This window comes from Nerophis ophidion, linkage group LG11, assembly GCF_033978795.1.
Source record: "Nerophis ophidion isolate RoL-2023_Sa linkage group LG11, RoL_Noph_v1.0, whole genome shotgun sequence".
Classification (NCBI taxonomy): Eukaryota; Metazoa; Chordata; class Actinopteri; order Syngnathiformes; family Syngnathidae; genus Nerophis; species Nerophis ophidion.
The window spans coordinates 10802786-10824497 of record NC_084621.1 but is presented as its reverse complement, the minus strand read 5'-3'; the positions used below and the strand labels follow the sequence as shown (position 1 = coordinate 10824497).

Sequence of the window (21712 nt, the reverse complement as noted above, 5' to 3'; positions counted from 1 at the left end):
AGAGAGTAATTTCACCACACCTAGTGTGTGTGTGACAATCATCGGTACTTTTAACTTTAAAGTGATAATTCCGGTAGCTTCAAATCTTTCTGGATGTCATTCCATGACCAGGGAGCAGCATAACTGAATGCTTATTTCCCCCTAAGTTCTGTGTTGGCTCTTGGAACCAACATGTGGAGGACATCCTGTGAGCGTAGCCTGTAAAGACTGGAGTCTACACACAAGGGAACACAGATCAGTGGGGACAAGTCCAAGAAGACATTTACATATCAATCAATCAATGTTTACTTATATAGCCCTAAATCACTAGTGTCTCAAAGGGCTGCACAAACCACAACACAAACCACTACGACATCCTCGGTAGGCCCACATAAGGGCAAGGAAAACTCACACCCAGTGGGACGTCGGTGACAATGATGACTATGAGAACCTTGGAGAGGAGGAAAGCAATGGATGTCGAGCGGGTCTAACATGATACTGTGAAAGTTCAATCCATAATGGATCAAACACAGTCGCAAGAGTCCAGTCCAAAGCGGATCAGACACAGCAGCGAGAGTCCCGTTCACAGCGGAGCCAGCAGGAAAACATCCCAAGTGGAGGCGGATCAGCAGCGCAGAGATGTAACCAGCCGATACACGGGCGAGCAGTACATGGCCACCGGATCGGACCGGACCCCCTCCACAAGGGAGAGTGGGACATAGGAGAAAAAGAAAAGAAACGGCAGATCAACTGGTCTAAAAATGGAGTCTATTTAAAGGCTAGAGTATACAAATGGGTTTTAAGGTGAGACTTAAATGCTTCTACTGAGGTGGCATCTCGAACTGTTACCGGGACGGCATTCCAGAGTACTGGAGCCCAAACGGAAAACTTTCTATAGCCTGCAGACTTTTTTTGGGCTTTGGGAATCACTAATAAGCCGGAGTCCTTTGAACGCAGATTTCTTGCCGGGACATATGGTACAATACAATCGGCAAGATAGGATGGAGCTAGACCGTGTAGTATTTTATACATAAGTAGTAAAACCTTAAAGTCACATCTTAAGTGCACAGGAAGCCAGTGCAGGTGAGCCAGTATAGATATATATGTAGGTATATATGTATATAAAGGTATATACAGTATAGATATACATGTAGGTATATATGTATATAAAGGTATATACAGTATAGATATATATGTATGTATATATGTATATAAAGGTATATACAGTACAGGCGTAATGTGATCAAACTTTCTTGTTCTTGTCAAAAGTCTAGCAGCCGCATTTTGTATCAACTGTAATCTTTTAATGCTAGACATGGGGAGACCCGAAAATAAAACGTTAAAGTACCAATGATTGTCACACACACACTAGGTGTGGCAAAATTTTTCTCTGCATTTGACCCATCACCCTTGTTTACCCCGAGGGAGGTGGGTAGGGGTGAGTGGGGGGGGGGTTTGTGGACAGCAGCGCCCGGGAATCGTTTTTGGTGATTTAAACCCCGATTCCAACCCTTGAGGCTGAGCGTCAAGCAGGTAGGTATTAGGTCCCATTTTTATAGTCTTTGGTATGACTCAGCTGGGGTTTGAACTCACAACCTACCCATCTCAGGGCAGACACTCTAACCACGAGGCCACTAAAAACTATCCATTGAGAAAGTCTTCGAGGAACATAAATATGGACTTTTGCCTTTGCATACAAAGTACAGTGGTGGGCAAGATTTCCACAACCAGTAATAAAACGTAAGGAACAGTTATATACAGTGTCTAGTCAATGTCTAATCGTCGAAGTCCGTAACAAAACAAGTAGCTGGGGAAAAATATTTTAAATGCATATAATTTATTCATCACCTAATATAGTATTCGCTAATTGCATTTAACATACATCAGCGCTGTCCAAACTTTTTACACTGAAAAATTCAAGCATGCTGGAGCCATTTTAATTATTTTGCATTTTCAAGACCAACACAACATCCATCCATCCATCCATTTTCTACCGCTTATTCCCTTTGGGGTCGCGGGGGGCGCTGGTGCCTATCTCAGCTGCATTCGGGCAGTAGGCGGGGTACACTCTGAACAAGTCTCCACCTCACCCAGGGCCAACACAGATAGACAGACAACAATCACACTCACGATCACACACTAGGGCCAATTAAGTGTTGCCAATCAACCTATCCCCAGGTGCATGTTTTTGGAGAAGTCGGAGTACCTGGAGGGGACCCACAAAGGCATAGGGCGAACATGCAAACCTCACACTGAAAGATCCCGAGGCCGGAATTGAACTTAGGACCTTTGTTTTGTGAGGCATGTGCACTAACCCCTGCCCCACCTTGCTGCCCACCAACACAACGTATCTATATATTTAATTCGTTTTACTTTTTTTTACCTATCATGTTAGACCCGCTCAACATCCATTGCTTTCCTCCTCTCCAAGGTTCTCATAGTCATCATTGTCACCGACGTCCCACTGGGTGTGAGTTTTCCTTGCCCTTATGTGGGCCTACTGAGGATGTTGTAGTGGTTTGTGTTGTGGTTTGTGCAGCCCTTTGAGACACTAGTGATTTAGGGCTATATAAGTAAACATTGATTGATTGATTGATTGACCTTTAGGGCTACCCCCAAATTGGATGCCAGGGACTTGGAAGGTTCTCAGTAATAAAAAGGTTAAAAATAAGTCGTATCTAAATATTTTGAAAATGTCTATTATTCAACGCTGAAACCTCTAGATCTGTGGTTCTCAAATGGGGGTACGCGTACCCCTGCTGGTACTTAAAGGTATGCCAATGGGTACGTGAATTTTTTTTTTAATATTCTAAAAATAGCAACATTCCAAAAATCCCTTCATAAATATATTTATTGAATAATACTTCAACAAAATATGAATGTAATTTCATAAACTGTGAAAAGAAATGCAATAATGCAATATTCAGTGTTGAGAGCTAGACTTTTTGTGGACATGTTCCATAAATATTGATGTTGAAGATTTCTTTTTTGTGAAGAAATGTTTAGAATGAAGTTGATGAATCCAGATGGATCTCTATTACAATCCCCAAAGAGGGTACTTTAAGTTGATGATTACTTCTATGTGTAGAAATATTTATTTATAATTGAATCACTTGTTTATTTCTCAACTAGTTATTAGTTATTTTTATATCTTTTTTTCCAAATAGTTCAAGAAAGACCACTACAAATGCGCAATATTTTGCACTGTTATACAATTTGATAAATCAGAAATTGATGACATAGTGCTGTATTTTACTTCTTTATCTCTTTTCGTCAACCAAAAATGCTTTGCTCTGATTAGGGGGTACTTGAATTAAAGAAATGTTCACAGGGGGTACATCACTGAAAAAAGGTTGAGAACCACTGCTCTAGATCAGGGGTTGGGAACATTTTTGGCTAAGAAAGCCAAATATTGTAAAATGTATTTCTGTGAGAGCCATATAATATTTTTTAACACTGAATACAACTAAATGCGTGCCTTTTTAAGTTAAACCAACATTTTTAGAGTATAATAAGTCTCTTATTCGAATTAATAACATTTTTATTCTGAGGCTAACCAATAATAAATAAAGCACATCTTACCATTAATGCGACCCTCCTATGGAGCACACAATACTTTTATATCTTTGGAACTGCACCGACAAATAATCCTTTATCACTCTACAAATCTTTTTCTTTTATAAAGTATTGGGATCTATAACATCGCAGTTAAATTTTTTGCTTACATCTGCCTTTTGCAGGAATATATAGGCTCCTTTTGTATTCAGTGTGCGCACTGCTTGCTGCACAACAGCCAACTTGATTGACTGGTTTTCACTTCCAGTGAGAAATCTGTTGTCGGAATATGAGCAATTAAGTACAATTTTTACCACTTGGTCACTTTATTCTATGTCGTTAGTGGTGGCTATGGTGCACAATGCACAGTGGTGCCCAATAGATTAATTTTACTTGCTCATGTGAAGATTGCAACTTGTGAGAAATTGAAACATGAGTAAAGGCTCACAGCATGCGTGGAATCCTGAAAAGTGGAATGTGAATCATCCTAAAGCTAAAGCCGGACCAATGTTAAGTCCATTGTGGTGTTGTTACACTGATGCAACGGCTAAGTTCTATGGTAAACACTTGAAGGTGTAGATCAGGGGTCGGGAACCTTTTTGGCTGAGAGAGCCATGAAAGCCAAATTTTTTAAAGTGTATTACCGTGAGAGCCGTATCATATATTTTAACACTGAATACAACTAAATGCATGCATTTTTTAAGTAAGACCTACATTTTTAGAGTATAAGTCTTATATTTTATATCATTTTTATTCTGGAGCTAACCAATAATAAATAAAATACTTATTTGGCAACACTAAATTGGCCCCAGTGTGTGAATGTCGTCTGTCTATCTGTGTTGGCCCTGTGATGAGGTGGCGACTTGTCCAGGGTGTACGCCGCCTTCTGCCCAAATGCAGCTGAGATAGGCTCCAGCAATCCCCGCGATCCCAAAAGGGACAAGCGGTAGAGAATAGATGGATGGACTTCTTACCATTGATGTGACTTATTGGACAGGTGCGGTTGAAAACGGATGGATGGATTAAAATGCATAAGAATGTTGTATATGTTAAACGTTATTTTTAACACCGATTACTGGCAGAATTATTCATTACTAATCGTGTTAAGTAATGTCAGCTCAGATGTATTTGAGAGCCAGATGCAGTCATCAAAAGAGCCACAGGTTCCCTACCCCTGGTCTAGATCAAGGGTGTCAAACTCAAATACAGAGTGGGCCAAAATTTAAAACTGAACAAAGCCACGGGCCAAGGTTGAACAAATTAACCTTTTAATAGGAACCCAAACAAGTTTTGCATTAAATATTGAACAAGCAAGGCTTATATAACTTTAGTGACATGCAAAGTCCAGTTTCAAATAATAATAATAATAATAATTAAAAAAATATCAATGGCATATCAATTAAAATTTAAATAAAAATGTAATTTCCTTTTTTTCTATTTGCAATCTTCTGATGTAAATATCAAATTTTTTCCACAGGCTAATAATAAATTTTAAAATAACAATGAATGAACCAAACATTCAAGCCTTGAAGTAGCAAGAGAAAATGCGTGAATAAAACGTTAATTATTGGTCAGTTTGCTGGAAGTTTCCCGGAAGAGTTAGTGCTGCAAGGGGTTCTGGGTATTTGTTCTGTTGTGTTATGGTGCGGATGTTCACCCGAAATGTTTGTCATTCTTGTTTGGTGTGGGTTCACAGTGTGGCGCAAATTTGTAACAGTGCTAAAGTTGTTTATACGGCCACCCTCAGTGTGACCTGTATGGCTGTTGACAAGGTATGCCTTGCATTCACGTGTGTGTGTGTGTGTGTGTGTGTGTGTGTGTGTGTGTGTGTGTGTGTGTGTGTGTGTGTGTGTGTGTGTGTGTGTGTGTGTGTGTGTGTAAAAGCCACATATTATGTGACACGCTGTTATTATGGAGGAAAAGCGGACGTGACGACAGGTTGTAGAGAACGCTAAAGGCAGTGCCTTAAATGCACGCCCCCAATATAGTTGTCCAGGTGGAAATCGGTAGAAATTCGGGAGAATGGTTGACCCGCGAGATTTTCGGGAGGGGCACTGAACTTCGGGGGTCTACCGGGAAAATTAGGAGGGTTGGCAAGTATGAGTATTAGCGGTGAATGTGGTGTTACAGCGGCACCGACGCTGTATAACACCGGCGGGCCATCTCTAATGCTAAATTGATATTGCCTCAAGGGCCAAATTAAATTACACGGCGGGCCAGTTTTGGCCCGCGTGCCAGAGTTTGACACCCATGGTCTAGATGACTGTTGAATATGCACAACACCATCATAAAAATATGTCACAACAAATCTGTATACACAGACTGGAAAATCACAACAACCTACTCAGTGGCCTAGTAGTTAGAGTGTCCGCCCTGAGATCGGTAGTTTGGGAGTTCTAACCCCGGCCGAGTCATACCAAAGACTATAAAAAAAAATGGGACCCATTACCTACATGCTTGACACTCAACATCAAGGGTTGGAATTGGGGGTTAAATCACCATAAATGATTCCCGGGCGCGGCACCGCTGCTGCCCACTGCTCCCCTCACTTCCCAGGGGGTGAACAAGGGGATGGGTCAAATGCAGAGGACACATTTCACCACACCTAGTGTGTGTGTGACAATCATTGGTACTTTAACTTTAAAAAAGAACGGACGTGCATGCACTAATGTTGTCCCGATACCAATATTTTGGTACCGGTACCAAAATTATTTTGATACTTATCAGTAATTTTTGATACTTTTCTAAATAAAGGCAACCACAAAAAAAATGCATTATTGGCTTTATTTTAACAAAAAAATTTTAGGGTACATTAAACATAATTTCTTATTACAAGTTTGTCCTTAAATAAAAGGGTGAACTTGTCTTTTAGCAGTAAGTAAGCAAACATCCATCAATCCATCTTCTTCCGCTTATCCAAGGTCGGGTCGCGGGGGCAACAGCCTAAGCAGGGAAGCCCAGACTTTCCTCTCCCCAGCCACTTTGTCCGGCTCTTCCCGGGGGATCCCGAGGCGTTCCCAGGCCAGCCCGGAGACAAAGTCTTCCCAACGTGTCCTGGGTCTTCCCTGTCGCCTCCTACTGGTCGGACGTGCCCTAAACACCTCCCTAGGGAGGCGTTCGGGTGGCATCCTGACCAGATGCCCGAACCACCTCCTCTGGCTCCTCTCCTTGTGGAGGAGCAGTGGCTTTACTTTGAGTTCCTCCAGGATGACAGAGCTTTTCACCCTATCTCTAAGGGAGAGACCCGCCACACGGCGGAGGAAACTCATTTTGGCCGCCCGTACCCGAGATCTTGTCCTTTCGGTCATAACCCAAAGCTCATGACCATAGGTGAGGATGGGAATTTAGATTGACCGGTAAATTGAGAGCTTTGCCTTCCGGCGCAGCTCCTTCCTCACCACAACGGATCGATACAGCGTCCACATTACTGAAGACGCCGCACCGATGCGCCTGTCGATCTCACGATCTCACATCGACAGTAAGCAAACAAAGACTCCTAACTTAGTCTGCTGAAATATGCACTAATATATTCATATTCATAATAATTTTCCCTTCTATTATTTTGTCAAAATTATTAAGGACAAGTAATAGAAAATGTAGTTTACTTAGTAATAAGCAAACAAAAGCTCCTAATTTAGCTGCTGACATATGCAGTAACATATTGTCATTTGTCATTCTATTTTTTTAGTCAACAAGGACAAGTGGTAGAAAATGAATTATTAATCTACTTGTTCATTTACTGTTAATATCTGCTTACTTTCTCTTTTAACATGTTCTATATGTGCACTCCTGTAAAAATGTAATAATAATTTATTCTTCTGTTGTTTTGATTACTCTTGGATGATACCACAAATTTGGGTATCAGTCCGATACCAAGTCGTTACAGGATCATACATTAGTCATATTCAAAGTCCTCATATGTCAAGGGACATATTTCCTGAGTTTATTAATATAATATAAAAACAAAACAAAAGAAGATGTTGTGATGTCAAAAAATATCGACGTAATCATAGTAGTATCGACGAGATACGCTCCTGTACTTTGGTATCATTACAGTGGATGTGAGGTGTGGATCCACCAATGGCGTTTGTTTACATTGTGACACCGGTGAGCTGCGGTGTGTAGTGAAGCAGAAAGTGTTGCCTAAAATGCATTAATAAATTAAATCTTTTTGTTAATTAAAAATTGAAACAGTATTCATAACCGTCTGCAATTTTACTGCAGTTAATCATATCGTTTATCGTTACATCGCTATTTGCAAGCTGCTGTTTTGATGTTTTATCAGGAAAGGGAAATTGTTGTTCTCTGTAGATGTTGCAGAGTCTCGTGCACAACACCCATGTTGGGCTGGGCGATGTGGCTAAAACTGTATCTGAAACTGAAGCGCTTCCAAAAAACACCATGTATTCATTTATTAACAGTTATAGGATGCTGTGAGTTATAAATGTTCAGCATATTGCTCGCGTTTTCTCCGTTTTTTTGAAATAGCAACCTTGCATTAGTTGCAAGTAGCGCTGTTGAAATGTTTTCATTTTAAAATACAGCCAAACTTTGGAGCCTGGACGCAGTGACGTCATTCCCACCTGCAGAAATCATTAAGGGAATCGTTTGAATAATTGAAAACGTGTGAAATAAGAACCGCTTTGAACACAAAGTAAAGAAAATAAACCAGATAATTTATTATGTGTTTGTGCATACCTTCATGTCCCACACAAGACGATTTTAGCAAAATGTAACCGCCTGGCAAATATAGAAGTTAGCGCAGGGATGCGGTTTGGCACAGAGGGCTACGCCGATGGTGGGAACTGACACATTGACGAGAATGGAAACGGAAAGAGTCTGCCGCCATAGCACCGCTGTTCCGCAGCCGTTTCGCATCCTGTGGAAATTCAGAACCACGTTTAAACGCATCATTTCTTGACAGTTTTGTTTTGTTGCTGCTCCCACCGGTTTTTTTATATTTTTTATTGCTGCATTGCTTAAATAAGTGTGCATGTGTTTGATTTAATATTTCTAATTCCATAGGAGCCATGGAGACATCGTCGGTGTACATGTGCTTCCCCTGCTACAAGGAGTTCAACACTTTGGAGGAAGTGCTCAAGCACCAGTTGACATGCACGGCAGAGGAAGACCAGACAGACTCCTCTGGAACCACCCCTGTTATTGTTCCGGTGCTCCAAACGCAGGTAAATACCGTATTTGTACAGGCAAACATATCGTGTCCTCGTAGGCAGGTTTTCCCCCAGATTAGCAGTATACTTGTGGCGGTGTTGGCATGGCTAGGGGCGCGGCCAATATGATGTCATCATATCATTTGTATCACTGTTGATGATGCATTTATTTTCTTTAAAAGGGCTAAACAAAATGTAAACATATATTTGAAAACTAATATGTGCTTATTAGTTATTAGTATTAACATGTATAAAGGGTAAAATGGCTATACTTATATAGCGCTTTTCTACCTTCAAGGTACTCAAAGCGCTTTAACACTATTTCCTAGGGGTGTAACGGTACACAACAATTTCGGTTCGATACGTACTTCGGTTTAGAGGTCACAGTTCAGTTCATTTTCGGTACAGTAAGAAAACAAAAAAATATAAATTTTTTGGTTATTTATTTACCAAATTTGTAAACAATGGCATAACATACTTATTAACACAGGGTCCATTGCCAGGGTTAATGTGGTCAACATATATCAAATAAAAACCAAATAAGATAAGGCTCAGAATGGTTTCTCAACAAAACTTTTCTACATATATAGTGATTTTTTTTGATTGATTGATTGAGACTTTTATTAGTAGATTGCACAGTACAGTACATATTCCTTACAATTGACCAGTAAATGGTAACACCCCATTAATTTTTTCAACTTGTATAAGTCGGGGTGCACGTTAATCAACGTTAAACTGCCTCAAATTGGTGCTCAGATTAAATAAAATGACAAAAATTTTCTTCTACATATAAAAAGTGCAACATTAAACAGTTTCAAGTCAACTCAGCCTCAGATTAACTTTTTTTTCACCCCCAGCCTGGCTAACTTGGCAGTAAAAGGATTTATGGGCTCATTGTTCTTCCACCATAGAAGTGGGTCAAAATCTAGTTTTTAATGCAATTTGGACTTAAATCTGCTGCTATAAAAACATTTGTTATTGCTTTAGCCCTGCCTGACTCGCCGAGGAGAGGCTGCTTGAATGCGGTGGTGACGCTTCAAATGGGTTAGCATGTGCTATGAGAGTAGTGTATGTGTGTGTGGCCCTTTAATATGTGACAGCATGTGCAGTGAGTGTGTGGACAAGCGAGGTGAGGGATCGGTAGGTGAGTTTGGGGAGTGGCTACTGTTTTGGTGGATTGGCTGTGTGCAAGACCTCAATAAAGCCACGATTTGCAACTAATCGCCGGACTCTTCATGTACCCTGGAGTCCGGAGCTGTGGAGACCCACTGCCGGGTAGAGTGAAGGGTGTTGCCCCCGAGAATACATCAGCCATGGATGAGTGTCTCCCCTGCGCTCCTCGAGCCGGAAGCAGGAAAGGTGCAACACATGTTTGACGTGTTTTTAGGAGCAGCTGCTTAACAATGTCGGCAAACCTCCGTCCTCCATTGTTGTATCGCGCAGCCAAAGTGATCCCAAACGGGAGATCTTAACAAGTCAGGAGGGTCTTCCAGCTCTGGCTTTTACATGTTGTCCTAGCCCGGTCGCTGCTAGCATGTGTACCGGTACTTGTTCGGTACACCTCCGAACCGAAACCCCCGTACCTAAACGGTTCAATACAAATACACATCCTGTTACACCCCTGTTATTTCCACATTCACCCCTTTACACACACATTCATATTTTTGGAATGTATGAAAAAAGCGGCGTACCCGGAGATAATCCACACACGCCCAGCCAGCACATGCTAAGAAATATGAAAAACCGAGATTGGAAGACGCACCTAGTAATGTCAAAATTATCTGTATTTGAGTTTGACACCCCTGTTGTAAAGTAAACTTAATAATACCTCTTAATGGCGCTAGGCAATATAGACAAAGAGTATATCTCGATATATTTTTACTTAAACTCGATTTCGATATATATCGATATATTTTCCGGTGAAAGTATACATATAAAGATACCGTATTTCCTTGAATGGCCGCCGGGGCGCTAATTAATTTAAAACCTCTTCTCACTCCTGCGCTTACCAAAGGCATGCAGTAAAATTACGCATGCGCTAATTATTTTAAAACCTCTTCTCACTCCGGCGCTTACCAAAGGCATGCAGTAAAAATTTGAGTGTGATGTAAGCTTGGACCATAAATCCTACTGAATAGCTTTTAATCTTCTTCCCTTTATGCGATTTCAAATTACCGGTATTGAAATCAGCCTCCTCCTTTTTGGAAATGATAACAGGGGAAGTGTCACTCGTGACATCACGAGTTTGACCAGGCGGTAATACTAAGCATGCGCTAATTATTTTGCGAAGCGAGTTTGTCCCGGCAGTAATTCAAGGCAGGCGCATACTATATGACCTGCGGCAATTCAAGGAAATACGGTATTCATTTTTGAGCGAGATTCACTGAAATTGAACTGGATGACAACTGTACTGTAAACAGTCAGTGTGGCACTTTTATTAACCCAGTTAGTCAAGATGGGTATTTAAGTAGCACAGAATTACATAACATAAATAAAATGCAAACATCGCTGTGCAAATATTACAAAATGTATCAAACTCAGAGAGAAAATTAATTTGCAGGCAGGCACTTTTTAATTCCCAGTCGACGATGTAATGGACTGTCACACGTACAGTTCTGGTAAGCGCCAAGTCAATCAATCAATCAATCAATGAAAGTTTACTTATATAGCCCTAAATCGCGAGTTTCTCAAAGTGCTGCACAAGCCACAACGACATCCTCGGCTCAGATCCCACATCAGTGCAAAAAAAACTCAACCCAATGTGATGACAATGAGAAACCTTGGAGGGGAACGCAGATGTGGGGACCCCCTGGGCGACCGGTGCAATGGATGTTGAGTGGATCTAGCATAATAGTGTGAGAGTCCAGTCCATAGAGGATCTAACATAATAGTGTGAGAGTTCAGTCCATAGTGGGGCCAGCTAGAAGATCATCTTGAGTGGAGATAGGTCCGCAGCGCAGAGACGTCCCCAACTGATACACAGATGAGTGGTCCACCTTGGGTCCCGACTTTGGACAGCTGTGGTCATCGAATCTGTGCCCCTCCTCTCCATGAAGGAGAGGGGGGAAGAGCAGAAAAGAAACGGCAGATCAACTGGTCAAAAATGGGGGTCTATTTAAAGGCTAGAGTATACAAATGAGTTTTAAGATGTGACTTAAATGCTTCTACTGAGGTAGCATCACTAACTGTTACCGGGAGGTTATTCCATAGTACTGGAGCCCGAATAAAAAACGCTCTATAGCCCGCAGACTTTTTTTGGGCTCTGGTAATCACTAATAAGCCGGAGTTCTTTGAACACAGATTTCTTGCCGGTACATATGGTACAATACAATCAGTTAGATAGGATGGAGCTAAACCGTTTAGTATTTTATACGTAAGTAGTAAAACCTCAAAGTCACATCCTAAGTGCACAGGAAGCCAGTGTAGGTGAGCCAGTATAGATATATATGTAGGTATATATGTATATAAAGGTATATACAGTATAGATATATATGTAGGTATATATGTATATAAAGGTATATACAGTATAGATATATATGTAGGTATATATGTATATAGAGGTATATACAGTATAGGCGTAATATGGTCAAACTTTCTTGTTCTTGTCAAAAGTCTAGCAGCCGCATTTTATACCAACTGTAAATCTTTTAATGTTAGACATGGGGAGACCCGAAAATAATATGTTACAGTAATCGAGACGAGATGTAAGGAACGCCTAAATAATGATCTCAGCGTGTCCAGTGGTCAAAATGGAACACATTTTAGCGATATTACAGAGCTGAAAGAAGGCCATTTTAGTAACACTCTTAACGTGTGACTCAAACGAGAGAGTTGGGTTGAAAATAATACCCAGATTCTTTACTCAGTCATTTTGTGTAATTGTTTGGTTGTCAAATGTTATCCCTGTGGAACTCCGCAAGTTACCTTGACATACTCCGAGGTCACATTGTTATGGCAGACGCACTGCATCCTGTCAGTAAGATGGGAGGTAAACCAAGACAAGGCTAAGTCTGACATACCAATACGTGTTTTGATACGTTCTAATAAAATATTAGGATCAACGGTATCGAAAGCAGCACTAAGATCAAGAAGCAGCGACATGGACGACGCATCAGCATCCATCGTTAGCAATAGATCATTAGTCATTTTTGCAAAAATTAAATACGTGAAGTGACTTGACTTAATTGTGTGGCCATGATCTTCCTCACTTCGGCTTACATTTTTGCCTGCATTTCTCGTGCGAAATATGGCAACTCGAGAACATTTTCGATTTAGGCTATTTTCTATCTTGTTTATAAATATATATTAATATATCTTACAAAGTCAATATATCGCTCAGCCCTACTTCTTAATAAATGTCTGTGATCAAAGAGAGCTACTACCTTTCCAATTCAATTAAGGTGATGTCCTTTTTGTGGTTTTGGTAAATAAACGCTGCGGCCAAAATGGCAGCATTAATATTGATAAGTGATCATTTAGTGGAAAAAAATTACTTGGGTGAGACTTTCTCATTCCTTAGACGTTCCATCATGTAAGACTGATCTGGCCAAGTAAGGCATTAAAACAGTATTACATCAATAAATCCAAACCCAAATGCTTAAATCCTCTCTTCTGCATTAAAAAATAATATGATAACATACTGGTTTGACTTTGCAGAACTTGCCAAGGAAGCCATCACATTCATAATACTGATGCTGAGCCATCACAAAGCCAAATCTATCCTTCCTTCAGAAATGTTAAGTTTTTTCAATCGGATTTCTAAGTACAGTTTTTCTTATTATCACGCTGCAATAGCCGCTTGATCTCAGTTTGCAGAAAGGATCTCATATCAGCAAGATGGCAATCGATGTGAAGATTTGGAGCAGACGAGAAAGGAGTGTAATGAGGTCACAAAGCAGACTGAAGCCCAAGCTGCTGCTTCACATGCGTGCTATCTGTGGAGGCCATCTGACTCACCAGAATGGTCCCCGTGCACCAGTAATGAACTCTACAGCCTTTGATTGTGCTTCCATATTTTATATCTCCTCAGCCTACATTTGACAAATTGTACATTGCATCAACTCGGACATTGGTGTTAGTTGAGTGCTGCAGCGTTGATTGAAAGGTGCATAAAGCTAACTTGTTGAGTGTCAGCGTCTTGTGACAACTCAGGCGAGCCCTCGGGATTGAAAGCAGCAAGTCATGGGTCCTCGTTTAGGAGTGGGCGGGCGGTCGTCTCGAGGCCGAGCTTGCGCCCACACTCCTTTAACTCAAAGCTTGTAACACTTGTCTATAAAGCCCAGTGACACAGCCGACAGACTGATTGCAGTCCGCGGTAAGACGAGCGGGAGAAATCTGTCCGCCACTTCTCTTCATTCATTTGACGAATCTCTCGTCGGCTTCAAGAAACCTGCTAGGTTGCCTTTTCTGTGCGTTGACATATTAAGCTGGTTTTCTGCAGCCTCACTTCATTTGCTAGGCTGCTATAATTTCTTTGTTTATTAAAAGAGCCGTCGCTACACGCAACAGAGGCTGTAAATGTCATCTGAAGATAAATAGAACATTTATATTCAGCCTTATTGCATGCAAATGTTTAAATCAAGGGGGCTAAATTTAATTGGAGCACGGGGCGCCGCAATGTCATGGTAACTCTATAACTATCTTCATGGTTTATGATACCCATAAGGCATAACACAATACAGTCCATTTTTACACCCTTAAGGTACATTTTGCAATTTTGCAGAGGATAATAAGCTATAAATGCCATTACATCAGCTCTCTTCTATTTATCATGTGGTCCAGTCCCTAACTTAGGTCGCTGCCCTAAATAAGTCTCTTGTCAGCTTTTATTAAGTCACCTATTATAAGTAAAAATAGAATAGTTTTTTGGCTCACGTTTTTGATAATAAATTCATGTCTTAAGAGTTTGTTGTCATTTGTTTATGATCAGTATTTTGCTACTGACATTTCCGCAACAATTTTACCCTGCCTTCTCATGGGATAATACTTAAGTAGAATAGAAAGTACTTTATTGATCCCTGGGGGAAATTCAGCACCACAGTTCTCTCACAATAGACAATAATAATAATAAATAATATAATATATATCATATATAATATATATGAATAATGTAAATATATTCTACATTGATCACATCATGCCTGTACTGGCTCACCTGCACTGGCTTCCTGTGCACTTAAGATGTGACTTTAAGGTTTTACTACTTACGTATAAAATACTACACGGTCTAGCTCCATCCTATCTTGCCGATTGTATTGTACCATATGTCCCGGCAAGAAATCTGCGTTCAAAGGACTCCGGCTTATTAGTGATTCCCAAAGCCCAAAAAAAGTCTGCGGGCTATAGAGCGTTTTCCGTTCGGGCTCCAGTACAGTTCGAGATGCCACCTCAGTAGAAGCATTTAAGTCTCACCTTAAAACTCATTTTTATACTCTAGCCTTTAAATAGACTCCCTTTTTAGACCAGTTGATCTGCCGTTTCTTTTCTTTTTCTTCTATGTCCCACTCTCTCTTGTGAAGGGGGTCCGGTCCGATCCGGTGGCCATGTACTGCTCGCCTGTGTATCGGCTGGGGACATCTCTGCCCTGCTGATCCGCCTCCGCTTGGGATGGTTTCCTGCTGGCTCCGCTGTGAACGGGACTCTCGCTGCTGTGTTGGATCCGCTTTGGACTGGACTCTCGCGACTGTGTTGGATCCATTATGGATTGAACTTTCACAGTATCATGTTAGACCCGCTCAACATCCATTGCTTTCCTCCTCTCCAAGGTTCTCATAGTCATCATTGTCACCGACGTCCCACTGGGTCATTATTGTCACCGATGTCCCACTGGGTGTGAGTTTTCCTTGCCCTTATGTGAGCCTACCGAGGATGTCGTAGTGTTTTGTGCAGCCCTTTGAGACACTAGTGATTTAAGGCTATATAAGTAAACATTGATTGATTGATTGAAGTGCAGTCAAGAAGGAACATATGCATTATACAGTCTGATGGCTGTCAGTATGAAGGACCTCCTGTGTCGTTCCGTGTTGCATTTTGGGAGTCTGAGCCTTCCACTGAACATGCTCATTCTTCCCGCACGGTCCGAGTGTAGTGACTGAAAGGTGTTGTCTATAATGGCTAGGAGTTTTTATAGACTTCTTCTCTCTGACACCACCGCCAGAGAGTCTAGCTCCACTCCCACCACGTTACTGGCCTTCTTTACCAGCTTGTCCACGGCGTACAAGAAGGCGCTCGCCACAACCGACTCGTAGAACATCTTCAACATCTTTGTACAGACGTTGAAGGTTCCTAGCCTCCTGAGGAAGTAAAGGCGGCTTTGTCTCTTCTTGTAGAGTGCCTCAGCGTGTTCTGATCCATTCAGCTTGTTGTCGATGTGTACACCTGAGGTATTTATAATCCTCAACCAGGTCCACATCAACCCCACTGGTGGAAACAGGGTTCGCCGAAGTACTCCTCCTCCTTCCCGGGTCCACTACCAGCTCCTTGGTCTACGTCACATTGAGCTGGAGGTGGTATATAAACTTGTATACAACATATTGTAAGTAAGGCTGGATATCATGGCTAATTTCACAAAGGTTCACAATCGATTCATCACAATTTGATTAAACTTCTTCCAAATTCTCGAAAGAGCAATTTTGAAAGATGGAAGGGCAGCACGGTGGTACAGGGTTTATATTCATGTGCCTCACAATATGAAGGTCCTGAGTTGTCCTGGGTTCAATCCCGGGCTCAGGATCTTTCGGTGTGGAGTTTGCATGTTCTCCCCGTGACTGCGTGGGTTCCCTCCGGCTACTCCGGCTTCCTCCCACTTCCAAAGACATGCACTTGGGGATAGGTTGATTGGCAACACTAAATTGGCCCTAGTGTGTGAATGTTGTCTGTCTATCTGTGTTGGCCCTGTGATGAGGTGGCGACTTGTCCACGGTGTACACCGCCTTCCGCCTGAATTCAGCTGAGATAGGCTCCCGCGACCCCGAACGGGACAAGCGGTAGAAAATGGGTGGATGGTAAGGAATTACAAGTGGAAGTGTAATTGTATTGCAACATTCCATCACTGCAAATTTTAATAAGGTATTGTTTTTCAAGAGCAAAATAATAGTAAATGTGTAAGCTATTCTTCTGGTAGTTTTATTTTTTTAGTGTAGTCAGACATCATGTAACGTTAGGGATGTAGGGGTATTGTTAAACACTGCAGTATTGGGGTATCAAAATCATCACAATAAAGACGTATGACGGTATCAAATGAAAACTTGGTCAGCATAGTTTTTTCTGGCACTTTTTAATTGCCCGGTCTCGAAGTAAACTACATCTCTGTTTATGGTGGGGTTGCAAAGGGGAGAAAAGGATTTTTTTTTTCTGAGATTTCCACCAAAATTCATCCATAACTTTTTGAGTTATGTTGCTAACAGACAGACAAACAACCCCTGGTGAAAACACAACGTCTTTTTTTTGCAAACTGCAAGGCAAAGAGGCTGCCGCTCTCATATGAAGCATTTCCAAGACGACACGGTCGGTTAAAAGTTGTCATTATTCCACCCCCTTTTTTTCTTAGTAATATTGAATCACCTGGTGGTTTAAATTAATTTGTTATTAATGTTTTAAGTAGGGAATGCGCCTGCCTCTAGCCCCCCCAATTTTTTTTTCTGACGTAATATGAGAAGCTACTTGATAAATGATCATCTGGAAAATATATTGGATGCCGCATTGAGACCAAACATCAATTTGTGAGGTATTTACATTATAAACATGAAATTGTCAGTTAACTTTTCTGAGAATCAGCATTTTCCGAAGAGATAAAAAATGTCCCCTACAAAGGACACTGTTTCTCTGAAGTTAAAAGTTGGAAAACACTAACATGATCATTATTATTTTACATTTGATACAGTGCATCCGGAAAGTATTTACAGTGCGTCACTTTTTGCATATTTTTTTATGTTAGATCCTAATTCAAAAATGGAATTGAATCATTTTTGTCCTCAAAATTACGCAGACAATACCCCATATTGTCTGACAATTTTTTGCAAATTTGATAAAAATAAACAAATAAATAAAATGGATATAATTATTCACAGCATTTGGTCAGTACTTTATTGATGTACATTTGGCAACAATTACGGTTTAAGTCTTTATGAACACTGAACTATTCTGCGTGAATGCCATTTAATTTGCAAAATGTTGAATTTTGAAGACAGAAATGAATTCAATCCAGTTTTGAATAAGATTATAACATAAATTGTGGAAAGGGTGAAGCGATGTGAATACTTTCCAAATGCACTGTCAGTTTAAAGACACTTAACTGAAAATATATTTTATATATACTGTGTATATATTACATTTATGACTAAAATATATTTTTTCATTTATTAGGAATATAAGCCGCAGGGTATATACGTTGTGAAATGATTTATTTACACAGAATGATTTATAAAATGTTTATTTTTTTACGTAAATTCTTTTGAAACTGCTGCTCAAATAAAACACAAATGTCATCATCATGGACCCACTTGCTGCGGAAGCAAGCTCTCCAATCAGCTAATCAGACTCAATAACTCCACAGTGACATCTTGGTAAATTTATGAAACTGAAACAATACAAAAAGAATGCCATTGTAAGTTAGTAATACTAACAAAGACACTTTCAAATGTGTAAGCATATTATCTAATGCATAAGATGCTAGAATCATTGCATTACTGTACGATGGCGCGTACAAATATGCATGAAAACACTTCTGCAGACATCAGACGTGGGACGGTTCAGTAGGTAAGAATTGTTTTACTTAAACTGTAAAACTTACAAACGTTGCTCGGAGTGATAAATAATACATAGGAGTAAACACTGCTGTTTAGACTGTGCTATGGTTTATAGCACAGAATAAACAGCAGGGCAATGCAGCACATGTAGTGAGCGAACTCATAGCCCAAACAGTAGTAATTGGAAAAATACGTTTTCAATCAAAAACTCTAATCTACTTTCCACCCCTCCCCTGCAACTCTTTATTGTTCTCTAGGCACAGCTGGCAGAGGAGTTCCCACAGATCCAAGTCCAAGTCCAAGTGGAGCCTCAGCCTGAAGAGCCTGTTAGTCAATCGGTCCAGGGGCTGGTGGTCACCGTGCAACCTGAAGTCAACGAAGAGCATGTGGAAGAGCAGCCCAGAATCCTCTACCAGTGTGGGGACTGCGAGGAGCTCTTTAAGAGCCTGGATCTGTGGCAGAGTCACCGTAAAGAAGGTGCCTGTCAAAAGGTCGCTGAAGGCCAGTCGTCTCCTGAGCCACAGTCTGAGCTCTCACCGAGTGACGTCAGCAACCACAAACCTGAAGAAGCAGAGGGAGTCGGAATAGAAGAGGAACAGCAGCAGGAAGTTGAAGAGAGTCCTTCCACTCAGAATTCTGACCCAATAGCAACTGAGGTGACACAGGAAGAGTCTCCCAGGAGGAGAGGGACCGTAAAAAAGCCCAAGCCTGATCCCGTGCTCCTGTGTGTGGACTGTGGCTCCTGCTTCGGCCTTGTGTCCGAACTTGTGGCCCACCGAAAGACACATGGCTTCGAGGAGGCCCTTCACCACTGCACAGTGTGCGGGGAGAGCTTTCTCAATACCACCCTCTTCCTCTACCACCGCAAGCAACACCGGCAGAAAGGCGAAGGTAGCGTGACTGTGGCGATGACCAGATTGGAACATCCCTACGAGCCAAGCAGCGTGACAGACGAACAGGACCAAAGTGGCGCTCTTTCCGCCCTGTCCGCACAGCAAACTGAGTTGTTCTTGTGCACCGAGTGCGGGGCGAACTTCAAAGGCTCGACTGAGTTGGCCACTCATCGCAAGGCGAAGCACAATCTGCTCAAGCCGCTCCACAGTTGTACTTACTGTGAGCAGACCTTCATGAACACCACCCAATACCTGTACCATCGCAGGCAACACCGCGTCATGGAGTGTGGGCCCATAGATGATGTGGACATGAGTGAGGAAGTAGCCACCTCTCAGGATGCGCCGCAGAGCTCAAAGCAGCCACTCCCCGTGCCCGCCGCCGCTAACCAGTCGGATGCACCACCGCCTGCTAAGAGAAGCAGGCCGATTTTCCGGATCGTGAGCAAAGGTACAGCGTTTCGACAGGTTGCTTGGGGGAAACAATTGTATGAACACGTTGCAAGAATTTCAATGTTTTTCTGTCTTCAGGAAACAAGGACTCAGGCTTAAAGGAGGAGACAGAGAGTCTCACAGTAGCAGCCCCAGACACCGCAAACCTCCCTCCACCAGCAAAGTTGTTGCAGGACTGGTCCCGCACAGCTCTACCCCACGTGTGCCCGTACTGTGGCAAGACCTTTACCCGACGTGTCTTCCTGCGCACACACGTCTACAGTCACACGGGAGAAAAGCTCTTCACTTGCAAGGTGTCAATTGAAGTCCGGCCCCCACAATTTAATCCTCGCCGCCTCATACAATAGTGACGTTGCGTCTTTCTCGTTGTTGTGCAGGTGTGTTCAAAGTCTTTGAGCAACTCGCAGAGCCTGCTGCGGCACACCATGAACCACTTTGGAAACAAGCCCTTCTGCTGCGACGTGTGCGGCAAAAACTTCGCTCAGGCGGCAACCCTGAAGAGGCACCAACTCATTCACACGTCGGAGCAGCCTCGCCGCAAGCGCGGACGCAAACCGGTACCATTCATAAACCACCTCATATACAGTACAGATATTATAAAGGTCTTGTTGTTCATTTCAAATTACGCCTCAGGGGTGTCCTATTTTTTCACATATCTTGTAGGTACTGTATGTCTGTAAGCTGCTCTTGAACCCTTGCTCACAAAAACTAGGTGCACCACTTCTGTGTTTTTTCTGAAAAAAATATTTTTCAACCCCCAAATTTTACCCAACATGTTGGATTGGCTGGTAAGGATCCGCTGTACAAAACATACATGACATTTTAGAGCAGTGGTCACCAACATTTTTGGAACCCAAGATCCCTGGTCTCAACCGTGCACCAAGGCAAGTTCTACTGGTTCAGTTCCAAAGATCGACAGCCTGGCAACCCTTGTTCTAGAGCAGGGGTCGGGAACCTTTTTGGCTGAGAGAGCTATGAAAGCCAAATATTTTAAAATGTATTTCTGTGAGAGCCATGCAATATTTTTTAACAATGAATACAACTAAATGTGTGCATTTTTAAGTAACACCAACATTTTTTTTTGTATAATAAGTATGGTATTCTTTTTAACAACATTGTTATACTGAAGCTAACCAATGATAAATAAAATACTTCTTACCATTAATGCGACTTCTTGAACAGATGCGTTACAAAACAGATAGATGGATTAAAATGCAGGAGAATGTTTTGTAGTTTGAACGTTATTTTTAACTCTGGTTAACAGTGGAAATATTCATTTCTTATCTTAATCAACTTAGATTAATCTGTGAGCCAGATGCATCCATCAAAAGAGCCACATCTGGCTCTAGAGCCATAGGTTCCCTACCCCTGTTCTAGAGTGTTGAATTGCCACACTATCTGGTACATTCTTTAAGGGGATGACTGACAAGCACATGGTCTAAAAAATTCCAGCATGTCTTCCAAAGCATTTTGACTAAAACCCATAGGTGGCGCCACAAATGCAATTTCCAGACTATACGTCTTATCGTTAACCATTTAGCATTTGCAGACCAGCTTGGACATTGCTTTTAACCTTTGTTTACTTTATCCAATTAGGTTTGAATGGTCATCTTTTTAATGCAATTAAATGGAATATTAATTTTATCCACGCAAATGTTCATTTAAGTGTGCAATTTAGCAAGAGGTTTTTTAAAGCTTGAGAAATAATCTTGGCAGTCTTGGAAGCCCGCAGTCAATTTTTCTAAATTCACTAAAGTGATCCAGGAAAGTAGCAGTAACTCTTGATAGACAAGTGGCTTTTGTATTAAAGGATGAGTAATGGGTATTGTGTAAGTGTTTTTAGACGTTGCTGTCTTATTTATTTGTACTTACCTTTGACTGTGTCCTTGCTTGCAGGTGTGTGACATGGACACTGACG

At 41.5% G+C, this 21712-nt stretch overlaps 1 protein-coding gene across 3 annotated transcripts in view; it reads left to right on the top strand.

Annotated features, from left to right (window-relative positions):
- znf574 (zinc finger protein 574) overlaps window positions 1-21712 on the top strand; it is a 48064-nt gene that overhangs the window by 5987 nt on the left and 20365 nt on the right. For all 3 annotated transcript variants that reach the window (XM_061915089.1, XM_061915088.1, XM_061915087.1), the window contains 5 exons: window positions 8560-8720; window positions 18709-19792; window positions 19873-20087; window positions 20172-20351; window positions 21691-21712. The exon at window positions 21691-21712 is cut by the window's right edge and continues 73 nt beyond it. In XM_061915089.1, coding sequence (XP_061771073.1) covers window positions 8565-8720; window positions 18709-19792; window positions 19873-20087; window positions 20172-20351; window positions 21691-21712 — 1657 coding nt within the window. In that variant the 5' untranslated portion in view covers window positions 8560-8564. The remainder of the gene's footprint in view (window positions 1-8559; window positions 8721-18708; window positions 19793-19872; window positions 20088-20171; window positions 20352-21690) is intronic.